This window comes from Chaetura pelagica, unplaced genomic scaffold (assembly GCF_000747805.2).
Source record: "Chaetura pelagica isolate M959 unplaced genomic scaffold, ChaPel_1.0 scaffold119, whole genome shotgun sequence".
In the NCBI taxonomy this organism is placed as follows: domain Eukaryota; kingdom Metazoa; phylum Chordata; class Aves; order Apodiformes; family Apodidae; genus Chaetura; species Chaetura pelagica.
The window spans coordinates 917,915-937,009 of NW_009954406.1; the positions used below are offsets into that span (position 1 = coordinate 917,915).

Consider the following 19,095-nt stretch of genomic DNA (forward strand, 5'->3'; position numbering starts at 1 on the left):
GAGAAGGAGACTCCACACCCTCCCTGGGCAACTGAGGCCCAAAGTGTAGCTGATACATCTTTGAAGAGTTAAATTTTTAATATAGTCATAGTCATCAACATCACAAACTAATAATTTATATTTTTGTCACATATATCCCTTACTTTTTGGAAAACTACTGATTAAAGCAGTGTACCATTATTGAGATTGAAGTAACCAAATTGCTATGCTAAAGTTGTAATATAGTATAGGCTGTAAACAAGCAACTCGGTGACTTCTGAAATAATTTTGTGCACTAGCTTGAACTGAGAAAATAAAAATACTATTGCATAAAAGACAGTGATTTAAGATCCTTTCATCTTTAATGTATTGCATGTGAGTCATCACTTAATGGTCACTTTCTGTGACAGTGAGGATTTTTTTGTTCTCAGTTTAAACTCTGCTATATTTGAAGAGTAGCTTGATACATGAAGCAGGTATGCAGCAGATAATAGTATACATGTGAAAGACAGTGAATCCAGCACATTATCTGTCAGGACATAAAACATGTATGTTTAGTGTGGGGTTTTTATGAAGAATGCAAGGTTGGCTTGCTGGCTCATGTTGAGCTTCTTGTCCACCATCACTCTAAGGATGTCATGAAAGAACAAGAAAAAAAAAACCAGCTCCACAGGAGTCACAGAATGATCAGACATTTCTGAAGTTTGTCTTAGCAAGAGTTATAATTTTAAGGTATAGCTTGAAAAAATATATTAAAAGACTTGTATGTCAAGTAGCCTACAACAGCTTGGAGCTAACTCAGGTATGCCAATGTTTCCTTGCTCTTCTTTGTTCCAGTTCAAGGAAATAACTCTTATTTCTTGGCATAGAGCCCAAAGGTAATCTCTCTACATACTGTGCCAGTGAATAAGCTCCTAACAAAACAAAACAAAATCTAAAAATTTTAGAATTTTTTTTGTTTTTCTAAATGTTGTCCAAAAGGCTTCTGATCCATTTAAAGGAGGAGATCTCTGGGAGCTACAGAGTCTACAGTTTACATGGGAAAAAGGAGGAGTTTTCTATTCTGTCATGCAAACATCATCTCTTCCTGCAGCACAAACTACTCACTGTAATTTACACACAGGTACATGCAATGATGAATGTTTTGCAGATTTGATCAATAGTTCTTAACTGAAGGTCTGTGAATAGATGTGTGGAATTTGATTGAGAAACACTTCCTGAAGGCTTTTGCTAGCTCATTGAGTTGTCTGGAAACAGTAGATCTAACTCAATGTGCAAGAAAACTGGTAAAAAATAGTGACATTTTTGGAATGTCATTTTAATATGCTTTTTCATTACAATTGATGATCTATTTTTATTTCTTTTCAGTGGGTACTCTACCTTGTTATCTATTAGATTTTGTTCAAAACCTATTTTTTTCTCAGTGTTATTTAGGTACCTAATCTTTTAGCAGGTAATTTTGAGATCATGTAATCATTTGGACTTAAGAATTGATGAGATACTAACAAAATTTGGAAAGTAAAAAGATCTTCAGTGGGTAAAGCCAGTCTGGTTTGCATTGGTTCACATTTACAGTCTTTAATTACCAGTTTGGAATTTGTAATATTTCCTGAATTTCAGATGGGTGAGAATTAGGACTGTACTGAGGAAGCCCAGACAAAAGGACATGAGTTGCGTCACAGAAACTTATTAAATGCAATGCTAATTCAACAGACAAATTCCTGCAAACAGGTGCACCATCTGAATTAATTTTTTAACTTTCCCACTCTCATACACTCTGGGGACTTTAATAGTTCATATTGACAGGCACAACACGTTGCTAATTTCATTCACAAGCTTTAAAATTTCAATACATTTCACCATGTGAATCTATTAGATTTTTTTAAAGTGTGAGTAGCATCAGGGCATCACAAAACTGAAAATGGTAATTTCTCTCCCTGGGATTTCAAACCAGTCATCTAGCCAGAAGCGTGGTGTTTTTATGAATGAAATTCATTTTACAAGCTTCCCATCCAGATTTTTTTTTATAATTTTGTACTTTGTACAGCCTGTTACCAGGAAGGATTTTCTTTTAGTGTCATGGTAATTGGAGGAGGCTGGGTGAGAGATTTTATGCCTTAGCAGAAAGCACAAATAGGTTTTTATTTAACTATACCAGAGGACTAAGAGAGGCGTAGGAAAATTTTTCACCCCTGGAACAGATAAAAACAATGAAGGCTAGTGTGACAGAAATTATTACCACAGATTACATTTATGAGTTAATCCCAGTCTCTGAAGACAGACCAGTAAGTCCTTGAATTTGAAAATTATTTGATTTTGGTTTTAGTTTGGGGGGGTTGACAGCATAGAGCTGCAAAGTGGCTGCATTTCTTCACCAGTTTCTTAAATAAGGATGCCTCTTTAAGTAATTAATTGAAAAGTAATTATCACGAAATAGACACTGTCTTCATCTTATCTCTGCTTGTGAAGAAATACATGATTATCTAGAAGCAACTGCTAACATCATATGCCCATCATATATTAATTTTTTTGTCATTGAAAGCATAAAATGAACCACCACAAATACTGAAATTGATGTAGTCAATACTGAGCTGTAAGGTGCAGGACTTATAAAGCCCATCTTGATTTTTTTCCCTGTTTTGGTTTCAGTCATCATTCTGCATGTTAATTTTGCAAAACTTTGAGGGAAAAATTTTTATGAAAGACGGTAGAAAAAAAATCACACCCAACCACCAGCCAGGTCAGTTTCATAGGGCTTACTTTCAGAAATGTGAATTCAAAGCAGAAAGCAAAGATATAAAGAAGGAAGCTCCCTAGTCAGGCTTCAGGTGTAAGTATGTTTTCCTGTAAAGTTGTTGTGCATGAGTTGTTTAATGTCAGGATAACAATGTAGAAATAACGAGATACTAAGATGTACTTTTTAACATTCACAACAGGTGCATTTCCAGGGTCAGCACTGTATGCACGAAAAGACTTGCTTCAGAGGCCTACACATGTTGCTACTAAAACTTTCCAAGGCCTACGAATATTTGTAAATGATGAGCTCCATGAACTCTTTATAGGACTGAGGACAGCTGAGAAGTTTCTAAAACCCGGAGGTCGCCTTGTAGCCCTCTCCTTTCATTCGCTGGAAGATCGTATCATTAAACGTTTCCTTCACGGAATAGACATGACAGAAAAGTACAATCTTGGCTCAAGGCAGAAGATAAGACAGGCTCTCAGGAATGGCTCCAAAGAAGATACAGAAGAATTTCCCAATGGAAAATCCAACTCGAGGTGGATTTTTATACAGAAAAAAGTTCTCACACCCCAGGCCAAGGATGTTCAAACAAACCCAAGAGGAAGATCAGCCAAGTTGAGAGCTGCTATTAAACGTTAAAACAGAACGTATGATTTTGACTGTATAATTTCCTTAATTTTTGTTTTCCAGAAGGCTAACTGGACAGATAGTATCAAACTGAAAAATAAAATGAAGGCTGTTAGGAAACCTTTCCCACCTTTGTGCTTCTTTTCTGTTAGGATGTAGTGTAGAACTTCAAAAGGTAAAATAAGTGTATATAGGTGGCTGCCACTAATTATACAAAAATACATCTTTTATAAAAGAACATGTGAGCCAAAGTTTATAAAAATTACACGTTCAATCTGTTTACAGTATTTCCTTTAGATTAAATTCAGACCCCTGACATTGACAGTCTAAATGCAGTAAACATTTTTGTGGGGGCGGGTTTCACACACCTAAGTCAGATGACTGGTTTAGTCTTCAGTAAGTTTAGACTAACCTAAGAATTCATGATATATAAATCTCTTCATCTCAGTTATTTGTTGTGTGAATGCCTGTGAGACAACAGCTAGTTCTTACATAAATTGCTATCAGTATCTAATGTTCTATCCAGGAATTTGTAAATGAGCTCCTACTTTTTTTTTTTTAATAAGTAACTATTTACATCTGAGTCATCATCTAGTTGTTTAATGTTTATGGATTGTAAATAATAAATGTATCTTGGGAAATAAGATATTTGAAAGACCACTGTTTGCACTTGGACACTATAAGCAGCAAGCAACCAGTCAGGTTTGTACCTGATCTTTTAAATTTCTTTCTGTGTCCCTAGATTCTGTGCAGTACAACTTTTATGTGTTGATAGAATTATAATTTAACCCATCAAAAAAGGGGTATTTGGGGTCTTATGAAGTGTTCTTCTTTACTGGTGATGTTTTAAGAGGTGCTACTTAAGTAAGTATTTAATTTATAAAAGGCCCACAGTAACACCAGTTTCCTATTTGGATGCTATACTAGGTAGTAATACACATAACATAATTTATTTTAAGTCAGTTAATATGAATTAAGATATTAAAACCTTAAAAGACCATTGTTTTGCTGTATCTGTGTTAAAAATTATCAGAAATTAGAGTAAGCTTCAACTTCCTTGACCTCTGACTCATCCCTTCAGGAAACAAAGTTCTTATGTGGATAATCAAATTGGTAGCAGGATTTCATCTGTGATGAACCTGAAACTTGGCTGGTAGAATACAAAATGCAATTTCTGACTCTGAGCTGAGTGATTGCTACACTGGCTTCTGAAAGACAACTTTCTAGATCCTTCCAGACTTGATTTTCATCAAGCATCCTCTTTATGTAAATGATAACATCAAGAGAGTTTTTTTGGGTCATAGTGACACAAGTTGAAATTTAGGTTTACTGTATAATATACAATATATTAAAATATCTATTGTTTAAGTCCTTGATAAAGCTAAGTCATGTATTCTTAGGTATATGCATGATAACATCCAGCAGTATTCTGAAGTACAAGTCAAGTGATGATGGGCATTCCATACTTTTGGGACATTTCAATATTTTCCCACAAGTTTCATTATACATGCTATTAAATATTAAACAGAACATTCCACTTCAAATAATATTACTTATTGTTGACATCTCAGAGAAAACAGACTATACCATAAATAGACATTTATTTCAGCCAAACATTAAATATGAATAGCTACTGTTATTTTTAGCTAAGATTCCATGCTGAAATGTACTCCAGTTGTAGGTTTGTAAAAATGTGCTTCCAACATAGGCTTAGAAGAGCTGTAGTGCCAGGCTGGGCATTGTTCAGGAACACATCTTGGGAAAAGACCAGCCAGTTACAGTAGAAGGTAAGTACATGTATTTCAAAAATGATATTAAAGACTTAAAAATCCTTATGCTTAAAATGATGTTTCAAATTCACATTTCTCTCCTCTAATTTCAAAAGCACAGTTTCTTACAATAGTTGAACTACTGTCTGTCAGTTTTTGTAAATACACTCCCTCAGTTAAGGAAATTAAGAGATTTTCTTTACATTTAGGTTGGAGTTGCACAGCCATGGCAGTGCATCAGTCATTGAGCTCTTCTTTTAGAGGAATCTGTTGTTTCTCTTCTCTCAAGATCTTCTCACTTTCAACTTTAAAATTGTGGTATGAATTTTAACCTCTTCTTGCCTAGAATAACAATTTTCTGGTTTTCCCAAAAAGCCCCTGGTTATATTTAGTCAAAGTATTCTTGTATCTTTAAGCATTTCATTTTCCTTTAGTAGGTGAAGTTATATGATGTGATGGTGTATTGGGTTTGTGTGACAAGGTTGGGTTGCAAGGGACTACAGGAGTGGCTTCTGTGGGAAGATGCCAGAAGCTTCCCTCATGTCCCACAGAGCCAGTTCCAGCTGGCTCCAGAATGGACATGCTGCTGGCCAAGGCCAAGCCAAACTGTGATGGTGGTAGTGCCTCTCTGGTAGCATATTTAAAATGGGGATAAAAACTGCAGTGAAACAGCAGGCAGAGAGAGGAGTGAGAATATGTGAGAGAAGGCAACTCTGCAGACACCAAGGTAAGTGAAGGAGGGGAAGGAGATGCTCCAGGCACCAGAGCAGAGCTTCTCCTGCAGCCTCTGGTGAAGTTCACAGTGAGGCAGGCTGTTCTCCTGCAGCCCATGGAGGACAATGGTGGAGCAGATAACCACCTGTAGCCCTGAAGGACCCTACATCGAGGCAGGTGGATGCACCCAGAGGAGACCACTGTGACTCTGACACTGGAGAAGGCTTCTAGCAGGATGTACGACCCCATGGACAGAAGCCCAGATGGGAGCAGGTTTGCTGACAGGAGCTGTAACCCCTTGAGGGACCCGTGCTGGAGCAGCCTGTTCCAGAAGGACTGCCCTGTGTGGAAGGAAGTCATGCTGGAGCAGTTTATGAAGAACTGTAGCCTGTGGGAAGACTCACATGGAAGAAGTTCATGGAGGATTCTGTCCTGTGGGAAGGGCCCCATTCTGGAGCAGGGGAAGAGAGAGAGGAGCCCTCAGGCAGATCAACACTACCACTCAACTTGGTGTCATCTGCAGACTTGCTAAGGGTGCACCTGATCCCCTCATCCAGATCATTGATAAAGATATTAAACAGAACTGGCCCTAGCCCTGGGGAGCACCACTGCTGATGAGCTGCCAACTGGAGTTAGCACCTTTCACCACAAGTCTTTGTGCCTGGCCATCCTGAACATCTTTGACCCAGCCAAGGGTTTATTTGTCCAAACCATGAGCAGCCAGTTTCTCCAGCAGAATGCTGTGGGAAACTGTCAAAGGCTTTACTAAAGGCTGGATAGGCAACATCCACAGCCTTTCCTCATCCACTAAGTGGGTCACCTTGTCATAGGAGATCAGGTTAGTCAAGCTTTTGTACAGGTGTGTTGGAGGTATTTGGTAGATGGAAAGAGGATTTCTAATGCAGGATGAACAGGGAGCACTTGACTTCAGTAAACATTGTTAGCAAGGGACTCTTCTAGTAGCAAGTATTGTATCTGACTTCTTGCATGCTGCTGTCTAGGGTAGTGTTTCTGTGATTATTAATGATTCATATAATTGCTCTAATATTACTCCTTGTATTGGAGAAAAACTGATATTAATTGGAGAGTTTATGCTCCTAAAAGAGCACAAGGAGGGAGGAACCATGAGCAACTATCTATGGCCTGAGGAAAGGTGATGTGCAGGGGTGGGGTGACTGCATTAAGCATAGATGCAAATTATTGGTGATTTTATTCAATTAATTTAGATTTTAAAATAACTTCAGTGCCAATCTTAACTCATTGTTTGGAGTATTACGGTACAAAAGTAGTGCTGAAAAATGAGAGGAATTTGAATAAACAGAGAAGTAATAAACTCATTCGCCAATTTGCTGCTGCCCATCTTACTTAGCATCTTTACCTCTAGCAAGAGTAATAAAGGGTTCAGACCTGCTTTTCATGTGCCCCAAAATCTCTCCAAGGAGGGCCCTTGAGTAGGATTAGAACCATTTACACCAGGATTACAAACACTATTCAGTGGAGTATGGGAATCTCTTTATATCCATTAATTTATACATATATTTTCCTATAGCAGTTGCTGAAAATGAATCTGTAACTTGGACTAGGATGCTGTTACATTTCTTTCAAAAGTATAAACAAATGTGGAAGCCTTTTTCCACCTGAGATATACTGGAATTAAAACAGGATTTTGTGGACTAATTAAGCCTTCAGTACTACAGTGAATCTTGCATGTAATTTAAATGAATGTAGAACAACTTCTTCCCTTCCCTTTCTCCCAGCCCTTGTAGAAAATAGAAGAGAAAAATATGTTTAATTAAAAAAAAAAAAGCAGCGAAGTTGAACACCTTAAGAAAAAAAATAATTTATGCAGACATCCAATTTTTACCAAGGTTTCTGTATGTAGTATTCTGGTACTTTTTCTGTTCATTGCCTAATTTCCCTGTTTTGGGATAAGCAGTAGCAATGAGATCTCTCTGTACATGGATGCAGAGCATGGTGTCTAGTACATAATCAAGGGTAGGAAGGTATATATGCTTCTAAATCCAGTTCTGTATGTCTTTCTCTCTATCTCCTTTGCAGTTAGAATTATGTTTACCTTTCTGAGTCCTCTGTAAGTTTATCCCAGGATGAATGATGGGGAAGGTCTTTTTCAGAAAAGTGTAATATCTCTCCAACTTTATTAAAATTCATGCTACTTAATACTTTTTGCATATTTTACTGATGACATGCCATGTTTTTCAATATTACTATTACATCACTAGGAAAAAGAGCAAATATTTGCTCATGGGAAATCTAAGCTAAAAAAACAGAGCAAGTGATTGGTTGCCCTGAATGTCTTAAACCACTGGCTGTGTTGATAAAAAGCAAAACTTTTTAGTTGTGTCTTGATCTTTAGGCACATAATATTTTTCCTGATGCTTATAAAGCCTAATTTGATTGATTGTAATAGTCAAAAACGAGCTGGAGGGTCCTTTGTTTATTTTGTTAATTTTTAAGTTTGCAAATTAAACAACACCTTGTTTATAGCTGTCACTTTAAAGAGTAAAACTGGAGATACAGCTCCCTCTGTCTGTCCTGAGAATATTGATGCTTTGTTCTTTTTGGAGTGTACCTGCAAATGATTAGAGTAACAGCATGTCTATTGTCAAAGAGAAGATACAAGATAAAAACCACATGGATAACTTCTTTTACAGGGCAGTAGTTGTTTTCAGTTAAGCTAAGTGGAATTTTCAAAGAACAAAGGATGAGTAATTTTATTACCTGAAATTACTTCAATCAAGATACCTAATTCAAAAGGCAGAAGAACAAACTTCCTCAAGAAGGTTCTCAAACAGAATTTAGTATTAGAATAAAAAGTATGTGTATAAAAATTCTACATATTCTTTAGTGCCCCTACAACAGTGGCAAATGTACTTCATGGTTTGTTGAAATTTGTTTTAAAAAAGTTTTCAGTGCTGGAGGAAGAATCTGCCTAAGCAGCAAAACATCATGTGATATGACAGATACTGGGATGAAAATAAATTAGGCTCTATAAATCACATCTTAGAATTCATGCATGTTAGAATACCTGAGTGAAAACTTAGGGTTTAGTGTAGTCCACTATAATTTGTTCACATTGTTTTAGTTTCAGTCTGTGAATGTGATTATGACAAAGAAAATATAACCTGCTTTTCAGTTTTAGCTTCTCTGTGGTTTATATTTGCACTGAATATACACTAGAGCTCAGAATAAGTCCCTACCAGGCTTATTATGCTATTAGCATTTTACTTTAGCTGTAATTATTTTAATAACATTAACAGCAATGTAACATTAACAAGGTTATATCACAAGTTAGTGACTATAAAAAAGTATAAATCTTGAAGCATCGTGATATAACTTGTACGCTAAAATGTGTGGAAGCTTAGTAATGTTTTAGTCATCAACAGTTCAGGCTAGAAAACCTTCTTTTTTTAATTCAAACTGTATTTTAAGCTCATTTCTACTCATGTATCCTTTAAGTTGTATGATTTTCTTTTTTTTAATCCAAAGTAGATTTATGCTTAAGAACATTTCTCATAGACTTTGCAAAGAAATGACAGAAGTATTGACAGTCCTGGCTGATAAGTATCTGAAAGTGAAGATACCATAAAAAACTCTTTTGTAATATAATGCAAAACTATATTATAATCTCCAGAGCAGTGACGCATGCAAGCCTGTTAATACATGCACAGTCTGAGAGCTTAATCTTGCAGCCTTTACTTATGGGTACAGTTCTGTTATGCTCACAATTTATTTCTAAACTGCCCCGTTTCTCAAATGTGTGATAAAAACAGAAATTGAAATCTTGGTAGGCAATGATATCTGGCAGAGAGAGCAGAGTTTAGGCTGGCAGGTGGGTCTCAGTGGAAGCAGAAAGGACCTGACACTGCGGAGCAGGCTCCACTGCCTGGGGGACAGTCCAGGCCAACTGCCTGGGCTCATATGGAAGTAACTAAATATGATAATGCTGAATTAACAACATTGTTGGTGTGGAGGCAGGTCCACTGGTGTGTGTTACACTGCCATTAACAATGGCATAATGGTGGTGGCAGTGGGTTTTAGAAGACTGAAGTTAAGACTATGTTCAAAAAGTTCTTGGAATGAAGCTGGTTCATAATGTATCTTGCTGCCTCTCGTGGCAGTAGGTTGACAGAAAAATTATTTGAGAGGAAAGAGCATTTAGTCTCTACTGTTGGTGCCCCTATTAAAGGTAATAAGCTTCCATTGGTTTAAAAAAACATGCCTAAACTGCACACATATGGTAGTTTTCACTATTGACCTGTCTATTGAAAAGTAGCAGGTGATTAATTAAATGAGGTTGGCAAATATCCTACTGTAGACTTGTGCTGCAATTCATGCTATTCGAAAACCAAAGTAAATAAGGGATGATCAGGGATGTGTCACACAAACCTTCCCACCAGGACTCTGCCCATTTTTCTTGTCTGTGTCTTAAGGAAGAGCAGCAGTGTTGGGCTGCAGCCTGCACACCTGGGCAGGAGTCCTGCTCTAGCTGGTGGGGTGGTGACTGACAGGGAGATCAATATCTGAGCCTCCCTGGAAGTGTTACCATATCTTACTTTTTAGAGGACTGCCTTCTTAGCTGATGCTTTATTAACAAAGCTCTAATCATTTGGGAAAGAATGTATTACCAGCTGAGCATAGGGGGTATTTTCTGGTTGCTGCTTGAATTTTATAACCTTCTTTTTTTTTTTTTTCTTTTCTTTTTTTTTTTTTTTTAAATTCCTCAGGGCAAGCTAGCTATTGTTCTTTAAAAATTGAGACTTTCCTGGGCCAGCAGCAGTCAATATTTCTCTTTGGGACAAAAAAAGTAATGAATGAAATTAATTGCAGTGACCATTAGATCCAATTATATACCAATGGGAACACAGTCCTCCATAAATACCACGTTTCCCAATAGTTCAGCAATTCAGCAGCATATTGAAAGTATTCTGCAGATTAGCCACCTCCATAGTTACAGCTGGCAAATATTTTATTCAGCCTATCCAAGTCATAGTGCAATTTTTCAGGATTCTGCTTCATTTGAGCAGAAAACAAACTTTTTGTAAAAACAAAAAGTTATGTTGTACTTCGATTTCTGGAGAAGGGCAATTGATTCTTTACATATAGTCTTGTGCTAAGAAGATGGTACTTTTTTTTTAGTGTTGTTTTTAGTGGTTTTAGCTTTGATGAGAAAATGTAATCACTTCTGCCATCGTTTCTCCTTTGAATTCATTGTCTATATTAGGAATAGAGACTATTGACTATCATGTTCCCTCTTCCACAGTCACATCAACTGCCCTAACTCCCAATCACTTCCTGTGGCCTGCAGAATACCAGGCACTCCTCAGCATGCATTCACTTTTTGATCCTCTCAATAACAAAGCTATAAAGGACCCTTGCTGATTTAGATTTTCTTTTCTCTAAGTGAAATCCACACTTGAAATTTTATTTCTTTTGCATATAAAACTTATGAAAAGTTTCTAGGTTCAAGTTTCCTCATCAGATTTAGCACTGGCCGCACTCATTACCTTTAGTGAGGTGCCATGTTTTTCCATAGGTATGAGACTCAGCTTTCCTGAAACATGAAAGTCAATTTCCAGCCTTCATAGACACAGAGAAAACCATGTGGCTTAGAGTTCCTTATCTTTTCTGTAAGTATGAATATGAACTAAATGCAATTTTTTTCCTTTTTGTTTTTTTTTTCTTTTCTTTTTAGGATAACCATGTCAATTTTTTTGAGCCTTCTTATTTTTGAAGATTTTCAGCCCTTTTCCTTCTCCCTTTGCCCTCTGCCAACCCAGAAGGTGTGTGTATATTGGAGCATGGAAGAGCCTACAGGGCCAGCTCTGTACTTGTCACCTTGCCTGCCATTCTTCTGTGGTCCCAACATGTACCATCTCAATTCCTGTAGGACACTGTTAATTAGCAGTTTGCCACAACTTGTTATGGCACCATCTAAGGAAGTAAATGCATAGAACACATCTGGGTTTGCCATTACACACCTCACTGCTGTGTGGATGTGTGTTCCCTGCATAGGTTACTGCCTCTAGTCCATTTGAGATGCTCTTGGTTTTTCATTTATTCGCACAATTATCTGGCTTTTGTTGAGTACTGCCTGCTGAAAAGCTGCAATTTTAGTTGCTGTCTTAGGAGTACAATAGATGGGGATCAGATATCTTTGCTTTTAAATTAATGCATAGAATTTGAGAACATAATATAACATTTAGGGCTTCTCCTAAATGTCTTCCAAACTGAAATCTGAGCCAAATAATTTGTTTTAATGGTCATGTATCTTTTCTATCTATGAATCCCAGTCATGACACAGTTCAGAAGATGTGATGGCACTGGTTTGAAGTGGAAGAAAAGGAGGATTGTTGCCTCATCCTAATTATGTGTGATTTTGCAGCTGATCAGGTTATCTTAAACACAAAAAATTTTATACTCTCTGAAGCATAAAAGCCTGTCTTAAACTTGAACCTTTATGAATGGATCCTTAAAAGTGTTTCTTATGCTTTATATCCCTGTAAGGTGACAGATTGTTGAATTGAGTTAATGAATGAAAATACTCACAAATACAGCTTTGTAACCACAGTCTTTCCCAATCTTTCCTAGATTTCCAGAAAAACTTCCAGAAGGTTGGGCATCATGTAGCTGAAAGGAGACTGCCAAGGCTTCAGGGAGCTAGAGATTTGGGATCCATAGATTTTTAGCAGCACATTCTGCCCCTAAAGCAATTCTGTGACAAAGTGGTAGGATGTTTGAATGTGGCTGGGTCTGGCTGTTGACTGAAGTTTGCAAGGATTGTTCAGTGATATTAAGGGACTGAGGAATCCTTCTAGCACTACATGGTTTAATTGGTGATTATGTAATTTAAAGTGTCCTTGGGTAATGATAAAGATGGAGAGTTATGACTGGAGAATGAGAATAATTTTCTCATTCTCAAAAAGAACACTGCACATGACTTTTCTTAGGCATGTTAAATTGGAGGGGGGGGGGGGAGGCAGGAGATATTTTCTGCAGTGGGGAGAAGTGTTTAATTTGAAAGGTAGTTCTGTGTGAATATGACTTTCAGTGATTAAAGTCAAGATATAATTCAAATCACCTGAGTCATGCTTTGATTGCTGTGATCCTGTCATTTGGGTTTTTTCCCCAAATTATGCTACACTGGTGGGCCATTAGCAGTTATATGGAGTCTGACCCAATGTTAAATCCAGCAGCTTAAAATGCTCTAAGGCCTTAAAGTGTCTTTGTGAGAAAATGTGAGAAATGTTAGAATGTGTGACCAGTACCCACTGCTGCCATTAATAATTATTATTAGCTCTATTTGCATTCACTGCATTCACTCTGCTTCCTTTCCAGAACCCAAGGAAAAGGGAATTGTAGCTGAATGTTTGCCTTGGCACCATGTGCTGTAGCAGCTTCTTATGGATAAAAGGGACAGCAGCATAAAAATGTGATTTTTCCTTATCTCAGCAAACTGCTTAGGGCCGGTATCTGCAGGCACCAAGAGTTGTTGGGTGCCTGAATGTTGCAAGAAAAGCACACAATTTGCTTTGAAGGGGAATCATGACTTCACTGTGATTTTACTTAAAGAATGATCTTAAATGCACACAGTCTGTAATTACTTGTTATGAATTTTAATAACTGATTTATTAAAACTTGTTCAGGTGTTGGAACACTGGTGGAAGTAAAAGTGTAGTTAAACAAGACCTGTTATTCCTTGTTGAGCAAAAACTATTAGTGGGACAATGTGAAAAATTAAGTATATTGCTTTTGGGACAGATCAGCCATCTCTGTCACAAAACTGAAGCTGAGGGGAGACCTTATCACTCTCTACAACTACCTGAAAGGACATGGTAGAGAGGTTGGTGCTGATCTCTTTTCACAGGTAATCAGTGACAGAACAAGAGGGAAAGGCTTCAAGCTGCAACAGGGGAGGTTTGGACTGGACATTAGGAAATTTTTTTTCACTTAAAGAGTGGTTAGACATTGGAATAGGCTGCCCAGGGAGGTGGTTGAGTCACCATCCCTGGATGTGTATAAGAGCTGTTTAGGTGTGATGTTGGTGGATGTGGTTTAGGGGAGAACTTTGTAGGGTAGGGATGATGGTTGGACTTGGTGATCCCAAGGGTCTTTTCCAACCTGAATAGTTCTATAATTCTATGATTCCTTTTCTTGAACAGAGTGACCCAAGTCAGTAGCAGCTTGGGTTTTTATCCATGCTATTCTACTTGATAGCATGTCAGCTGACTTGCAAGCATGTTAAACTGCCATTAAATGCCAATTCATGTTATATTTTAAACTGTTTTCTTTGAAATTTTTCCATTGATCTTTTTATAGCATTTTTTTTACACTATCCTTTTTAGAATAATTTAAAAGTATTATGTGATGAGCAGCAGTGGAGCACACCTTGACAGGTACAGTTGGGCAAATAGTGTAGTTTGGGTGCTTTTTTTTTTTGTCTAAAGATGTTAAAAACTGTGTAAAAGCCTTTACTCTTTGATGGGAAATAGCTGTGCAGGATACCAACAACTATTTGTCAATTCTTCTGAGTTTAATCTACTGGAGGATTCATCATCTGTGGCAGATGTCTGTAAATATACAAGTCTGTTGATCTAGGGATCATTTTCTGCAGAAATATAGCTGGCAAGGATATTTATTTCTCCTCCATGCTGAATGTAAAACATTGCCTTATCTAGAGAGAGAAAAAATGAAAGCTAAGGGGTTTGGTGCATTATTGAATAGCAGAGGTTAGTAGTTTGGGAATGTAAGCTTTCCTTTTAGCCTTGCTTCTTTCCTATCATCTGCATTCATCAATAAATAAATAAGTTAATTAAAAAGCCATTTCTAAGGGACAAAGTACAGATCCGTAAGATCTCTCAAAATCACAGGAGAAGATTGAGCCTCTGGCTTAAAAAAATGCATAAGGTTATGGAGGGATGAAAGCCCTCTGGATGTTTTAATTTTTTTTTCATTATAATGAGCTGCACAAGCTGCAATAATAAATGAATGGTCCAGCTCCCACCAGAGGTTGTCTGGCCAGTGGGCCCTGACAGGGCCACTGTGCAGAAAAGTTCAGATGAAAATTCTATTTACAGAGATGTCCAAAATTTCATAAATATGTTTAAGGAGAATCCTAGTATTTTGGAGATGTTCCAAATCCATATGAAAAAATATTCAGAATCTAATAAAATGTATATGGGAAATTCTTTCTGATGTTCAACCAGGGGGTTATGAAGTGTGAGTAAGTGTGTGTTCACATGCAGAAATGAGCATATTGCTTAATATTTCAATAAATTATTGAATGTATTTGTATTGTGCACCCCTTTATTTTTATGACCTCTCTTTTTCTACCTTGCAGGCTGCCTGTGACTGCACTGCTCACCCAGGCACCTTCTCATTCTCCTCATCTGTCACCACCGAAGTCCTTTGCTGACATGACTGCTGGGGGAGCTGCTATTCTGAGCTCTCTGTGACAGTTCAGGTTTCTGTGCAAACAGGTGTATAGGTACTAAGTGCTCCTTTCAGGAGGATTGTCTTCTGTGTTTGCAGAGTAAGTGGTCAGAAGCTGAATAATGCAGAAGGTGAGCTGTGCTTTTAGCTCAGAAACATCTGGCACTTGCAGCTCTCCAGAGCCTGTAGCAGCCAGCCCAAGAGAGCAGGCACCAGCCCCTGCTGGGTTCTCCCCTGAAAGAAGAGGTGGAGAGCTTCTCTTGGTGAAAGGACAGCTTTGCATTCCTTGAGAACAAACCAGCATCCTTCTAGAAATAGCTAAGTCCACCATTTTGCTTGCAAACCACAAGTCAAACTCTGGTGAATATTTTGGTCGTGGTGGTTCCTCTGAGTTACCTGCAAGGAACAAGCACTAAACTTTGTTGCAGTCAACAGAGGTCTTAGAAAGGGACTCGTGAAAAAGTCCTCATTTTTCTCTGTCTCTGCCCAAATTAATAAATAAAGTTAAATACTTTACTGACATCTCTAGGTGCTTTTTTATTACATTCAGTGCTGTTCACAGCCAGAGGGGTAAAGCAGGTGCTCGTCTGCATGTACAGCCCAAGACTGTGGGTGGCTTTAATGAAATCAGCTTTGTGTGTTGTAGCTGGCTACAGTGATTCTCACCAGCCACAAACATGCATTTTGTGAACTATCAGTTAGAAAAGGTGAGAATGTTTGTTTATTTCTTAGCAAGCTTCGCTCACCTAAGATTTAAAAATACCCCAAAGCTTAAACTTCTTTGAAATATGTTGAGATTAAATGTTATTGTTGGGTGTTTGGTCATGCAGGGTGTTTAAGCCTATGCAAGACATTGAAAATAGCAAATGTGAACAGCTGTGGAGAATTCGTCACTATTCTTTTCGTAAGACTCAACATATTAATAGAAGAGTTTAATTTTTGACTGCTTAGTTAAAAAAAAATTAGAAGTAAGTAAGATGCAGTAACAGCCACAGAAGACAAAGAGTGGGTGATTGAGATTCCCATTATTTTTCTTTTTAGTATGAACATCAGCCCTACAGCTTTGTGACTCAGTTTCATTATTTCCTTCAATTTAACCTAAGTGGCTGTTTCGGGAAAGATACCTTTCCTTGAAGATTGGTTTAGTATACTCTTGCAGAAATATGTTATTGTTTTCTTTTATAATCTTGACAGGGAGCAAAACATAAGGTTTCATTAATTATGTCTCATTTTATTTCTTTAAGCTTTTCCAGGACTTAAAAATAAGTGTTCTCACCTGTTTCAGCAGTTTGCTTTCTGTAAAGTTCCAGGTATCCTTATTTAAATCAATCAGATCTGTATTTACAAATAGAGTTGTGGTTTCCCTGCCTATGTAAACATATCCTTAACTTCCCATTATGAACAGTCCATCTGCTGTAGATATTTTCAGTACACTGTAATGAGACACTTTCTCTTATGCAAAGGGAAGTGCAGTTCTCAAAAATGAGGAGAAAAACCTAGAGAAGGGCAGGTAATTCTTAAAAAGAGTTCAGTTTATTCCACAGAGCTGGGGTTAGCAGAAAAGTTAAGTAATTTGTTGTGCTATGTGGTTCTCTGGTTACTTGACATTACAAAAGATCAAATTGGGAATAAAATATTATAGAGTATTGTGAACATTGTTAGTAAAGTGTGTATTAATTAATATGAAAGCAAGTGTAGTTCTGACCAGGCTGCAGTGGTCAGAGAGGATGGCAACCAGTCAGGGGTCTCTGGGTTCTGTACCCAGCTCAGTGCCTGCCTCCCTGGCTGGCCAGCAATGAGTCAGACTGGGATGTTCTGGTATGACTGCTGAAAGTCTAAGTTATATTCTAGGTAGGAATGCCTAAATCCATATTTCATGATTTGCTTGGCTTTGTGGAAATGCTGCACACCATGGCTTCCACTCATCTGAAACAGTAAATGGAGTATTTCTAAATTCCCTCACCTTCCAGTCTTAGTTAGGGGGAAGAGGAGGCTTCTGTTTCACTTCATGTTATTAATTAAAAGATAGTCATAGTTTTTAGTAATTTCTGACCAGGAAAAAGAGGATCATAAATATGTATAAATTTATATATTTATGTAGCTATTTATAAATAGCATTTGTATGGAGAACGGAGTGACAACCAAGCTTTTATTAGTATAATTACAATATAATTCCTGCAGCAAAATTGTCATTGCACCAGCATAATCTCAAAATGGGTTACAGCTCTGACTTTGTCTCTATCAGCAGGCTGCTTTGTCTATAAAAGAAAACATTCACCACATTTCTAATAAAACTCTGTTTTATGTGAATATTAAATACCTTCTGTTGAGTGAAGTATCAATGAAGCAATGAATTGCAAACTCATGTAATTTGTTTGAAATGGTGCTAATTACCACTGTTAAGGTCTTTATTGATACTGAAGTCTTTAGATGTAGACTGAAGGGATAAACACCTCATGTTACACAGATCAATTTTCACGTGGTAGCATCTTTCAGTTGCTGCTTACCAAGAACTGAAGTATTTCTTCTCAAGTTCTGTCTTTCCCCTGTGTAAATCCTATCCCTCTCCTCTCTTCATATTACTGAAATAATGTACAGCTTGTTGGAAAATACCCTACTCCTGGTGAGAATATTACACCTCATAAAAGTGATGAGCATGGGAAAACGCAAACCATTTTCAGTCAACATGCTGAAGGAAATAGAAAAGCTTCTGTACCTCAAAACAAGTGTGTCTTTTTTTCAGATTTTAAGTAGAAGCAGAGACAAATTCTGCTTTTCTTTCTTTACCCCAAAAAGAAGATACAGAAAAAAGTGAATGAGTTCTTGACCATTTTTTTCATCTCGGTTTTATTTTTCTTCAAAATTTGGAGCATCTTTGCTGGAATTTAGATCCAATTTTCATTTTACAGAGGTGTTAATGACAATAGGAAGAGTGCTGCAATGGCAAATGACTCACCAGAGAGGGCAGTGATAGGACAAGGGGTAATGGTTTTAAACTGAAAGAGAGAACATTTAGGTTAGACATCAGGAAGAAATCATCATGAGGGTAGTAGGGTGCTGGAATAGGTTGCCCAGTGAGGTTGTTGATGGTCCCTCCCTGGAGGTGTTGAAGCTCAGGTTGGATGAAGCTTGTGCAGCCTGGTCTAGTGGGAGGTGTCCCTTCTATGAGGTTGGAACCTGATGATCTTTAAGGTCCCTTCCACCCTTAGGTTATTTGGGAAAGTAATGCCTGATTCTTCAAGAGGAAGAGGGCAGGCTAATGAAGGGAAGTTCATAAGTTGGTAAGTTCAGTAGCTGGTGAATGGATCAGATATTTCCTATGTATGTAATCAAAATTCTAGCATAAATAAAACACAGTTTTATCCCTACCATTTATCAAACGTTTTCCAATTACATTCTCTTCTTCTATATCTCACCAAAGTCCCATTTTTGTATCCTACTGCCTTAAACTGCTAAACTATGCAAAATTCTCAACTGAAAACATAACCCAAAAGAGGGTCAAAAAAGACACCTGAAAAGGTAAGTACAAAGGTCAAGTATTTTGGTGTAAAAGGCACTTCTGCAGGTCCAGTCACCAGATGCCAGGTTGTAAACTCTTATATGTGAACACTGATAATGGGCTGCATTTGCTAATCCTTTTATTGCAATACTGTCTTGGGCCTGGGCAGGTCTGACATCTGTTTGGTTCACAAGCGACCACTGCAAAGATTTGTGATATTTTGATATAAATACTTGGAACGTGGAAAGGGCAAGAAGGGGGAGAAGTTGGGTGGTGTGAAAGGGAAAACTGGAATAGATTTTAAAATAAGTGTGAAT

General features: G+C 37.6%; 1 protein-coding gene across 1 annotated transcript in view; it reads left to right on the forward strand.

Moving 5' to 3' along the window:
* METTL15 (methyltransferase like 15) overlaps window positions 1-3,358 on the forward strand; it is a 75,808-nt gene extending 72,450 nt beyond the window's left edge. The window contains exon 5 of the mRNA XM_010004265.1: window positions 2,916-3,358. Within this exon, the coding sequence (XP_010002567.1) occupies window positions 2,916-3,358 (443 nt within the window). The remainder of the gene's footprint in view (window positions 1-2,915) is intronic.
* Window positions 3,359-19,095: the final 15,737 nt, after the last annotated feature.